Source organism: Triticum aestivum, chromosome 5B, assembly GCF_018294505.1.
Source record: "Triticum aestivum cultivar Chinese Spring chromosome 5B, IWGSC CS RefSeq v2.1, whole genome shotgun sequence".
In the NCBI taxonomy this organism is placed as follows: Eukaryota; Viridiplantae; Streptophyta; class Magnoliopsida; order Poales; family Poaceae; genus Triticum; species Triticum aestivum.
The window spans coordinates 423,735,218-423,737,803 of NC_057807.1; the positions used below are offsets into that span (position 1 = coordinate 423,735,218).

Below are 2,586 nucleotides of genomic sequence, written 5' to 3' on the forward strand. Positions count from 1 at the left end.
AGCTACTCCTAGGTGTACCTACACACGAATTGGGAAAACTGCGGTACAGCAAATGTACAACAGGAGGATCGGCAGGGTGTATTAGAGTCAATTTTGAAATCTCTTCTTATTGGAACACACGAGTAGAAGCTTGCAACGGTATAAACATTTGAACCATGGAAGACCAGATTCAGCTGTCCACGGTTATGTCAACTAGAGAGACAACTGAACAACGTGCCTACCACGAGGTTTCACGCCACTTGTCCTCGTCCGATCATACTAGATCTCCAACCGCTGAAATGGAACTTTTCGAGGTTGACCAATGCGCCTGGTAACAGCCGGATCGGGGAAAGCTCTTCCTGCTCCTGCCCTCTGCAGCCTCCGACTTTCATCATAGCGAACTTTCACCAGACTCGCCATGAACCGTAATCGAAGAGCAACGAAACAAAAAGCAACAGTATGTAGTATACTACAGTGATAGTTAATCAGAGTATAGCTAATCAATCATGTACGGCGATCATCAACCAATCCTCACGATCTCACGTGCACTGCTGCACTGCACGACGGATCCCATCCCACCTCACCAAGGCGTCCGTGTCCTACTCCCGGCTCAGATACGCGGCCGCGAACGCCAGCTCCTTGGCAGACTTGGGGCTGGCGGGCTGGTCCAGGAAGTAGACGTGCCGCTCGCCGGCCGTCTCGTACCGCACCACCTCGCCGCGCCACCCGCTGCCGTTGAGCGCCGCGGCGTACGCCTCCCCGCGGGCCTCGAAGTTGTCCAGCCCCGACGTGGTCACCGCCACGCGGGCGCACGCCAGCCTCTGCATCGCCGACGCCGGCGCCGCCAGCGGGTTGATCAGCGGGTCGTCGATGCCGTACCGCCCGCCGCACACGAACGACCACGTCTCCTCGTACCGCCGCCGCGTCGCCGTGTCCGTCGTCTCCGCGCCCACGGGCCGCTTTCCCCAGAAGTAGGGGTCCAGGAGCAGCACGCCCAGGATGGCCGCGCCGCCCTCCAGCCCGCTCCCGCTCCCGGCGCGCATCAACATGTTGTGCGCGATGTTAGCGCCGGCGCTGTCGCCGGCGAGGAACAGGCGGGAGAGGTTCCCCCGGTCACGCAGCCACGGCTCGGGCCCGGCGTCCGCGTTCCTGGCGGCCCAGTTGAGCGCCGCCCACGAGTCGTCGTAGGCGGCCGGCAGCGGGTGCTCCGGCGCCAGGCGGTAGTCCACGGACACCGCCACCACGCGCGCCTTGGCCACCAGCGCGTTCAGGTAGTCGTGGTACTTGGGCTCGAACGGCGTCATGATGACGAACGCGCCGCCGTGGAAGAACACCACGACCGGCAGGTCCTTCTCCTTCTTGCCCCCGCCGGCCGCCAGCTTCGGTGGCAGGTACATCCTGGCCCCGAGGCCGGTCCCGTGGTCGATGACGACGTCCTTGGAGACCACCCCGGTGGCCGCGTCGACGCCGGCGGGGACCCGCGCGGTGCCGTCCATCCGGTGGACGCAGCCGCCCCTGTACTGGACGAGGAACGGGGAGAAGTCGAACGCCACGGCGCGGTCGGAGCAGTTGTCCGCCGGCCCCGGGGGCGCGGCGGGCGGCAGCGGCGATGTGCGGCGGCGCGGGACCAGGAAGATGAGCAGCAGGATGGCGGCGAGGAGGAGGAGCAGGACGAGGAGCAGCAGGGCCACCTTGGCCAGGGTCGGGAGCCGCTTGATCTTGGACACCATCCTCGCTCGCGACCGCTGCGCCCGTAACTGTCCGGACAAGGATTTGGTTGGGGAGGAAGCCCGCCGGAGAGGAGGAGAAAAAGAAGTGGGATTTGGGACTTTGGTCGACGAAGCCGAGTGACTGAATGAATAAATAATGTGGTGCTTTGGATAGGATAGCGCACGGGATTGCGAAGTTTGAGAATAGACGACGGGAGTGGATTTGGTTTTGGGACTCGGGAAGTAGGAGCGTGAGGACTGGGCTGACCTTTCCTCCGGCTCTGGTGATCAGGCTGGTGGTTTTGTGTACCGGTGGAGTCTGGATGCTCGCTGCCCGACTGGGAAAATATCAGGAGTGGTGGCCGTTTAAGGTTGAGGATTGACCTCCCGCAAAAAAAAAAAAAGGTTGAGGATTGACAATAATTTGTGCGAGCTTGATTGAGGACTGCGAGACTCTGCGACTACAAGGTTCCTTTCATCGGTCTCACCAAACCGACGGACTAGCCCTTTCCTACGGGTCCTGCTCAGTTCCAGCGGAGTCTGTTTCTTCGTGGACGCCGGCGTGTTTGAGAGCAAATTCGGGACGAACGGCGTCAACAGCCCACAGCTTCCAATTTTGTCAAATCCTTAACACGTTTTCAAACTTATACACATACTTCCTCCTAGATGCATAGCCACAACTAATTCCATACGAAGCAAGCATTAATCAAAACTTTTTTGTGGCGAAAGATATTTATTAAGAACTTAAACAATCATGTGCACACAATTTGAATACATAAGAAGTTTATAATGTCTCGTACATAACAACTGAAATTCAAACACAACATCGGCGCAAAAAAAAAGAGTTCAAACAAACATTATAAAAGCACAATAACCAAATGTTGTGGAGGCTCCAATG

The 2,586-nt window shown here is 58.4% G+C and overlaps 1 protein-coding gene across 1 annotated transcript; it reads right to left on the minus strand.

Annotated features, from left to right (window-relative positions):
- Positions 1 to 392: 392 nt before the first annotated feature.
- LOC123112240 (probable carboxylesterase 2) lies at positions 393 to 2,028 on the minus strand. The gene has a single exon (XM_044533180.1). The coding sequence runs from the start codon at positions 1,707 to 1,709 to the stop codon at positions 579 to 581; it is 1,131 nt and encodes a 376-aa protein (XP_044389115.1). The 5' UTR covers positions 1,710 to 2,028; the 3' UTR covers positions 393 to 578.
- Between the last annotated feature and the right edge of the window lie 558 nt (positions 2,029 to 2,586).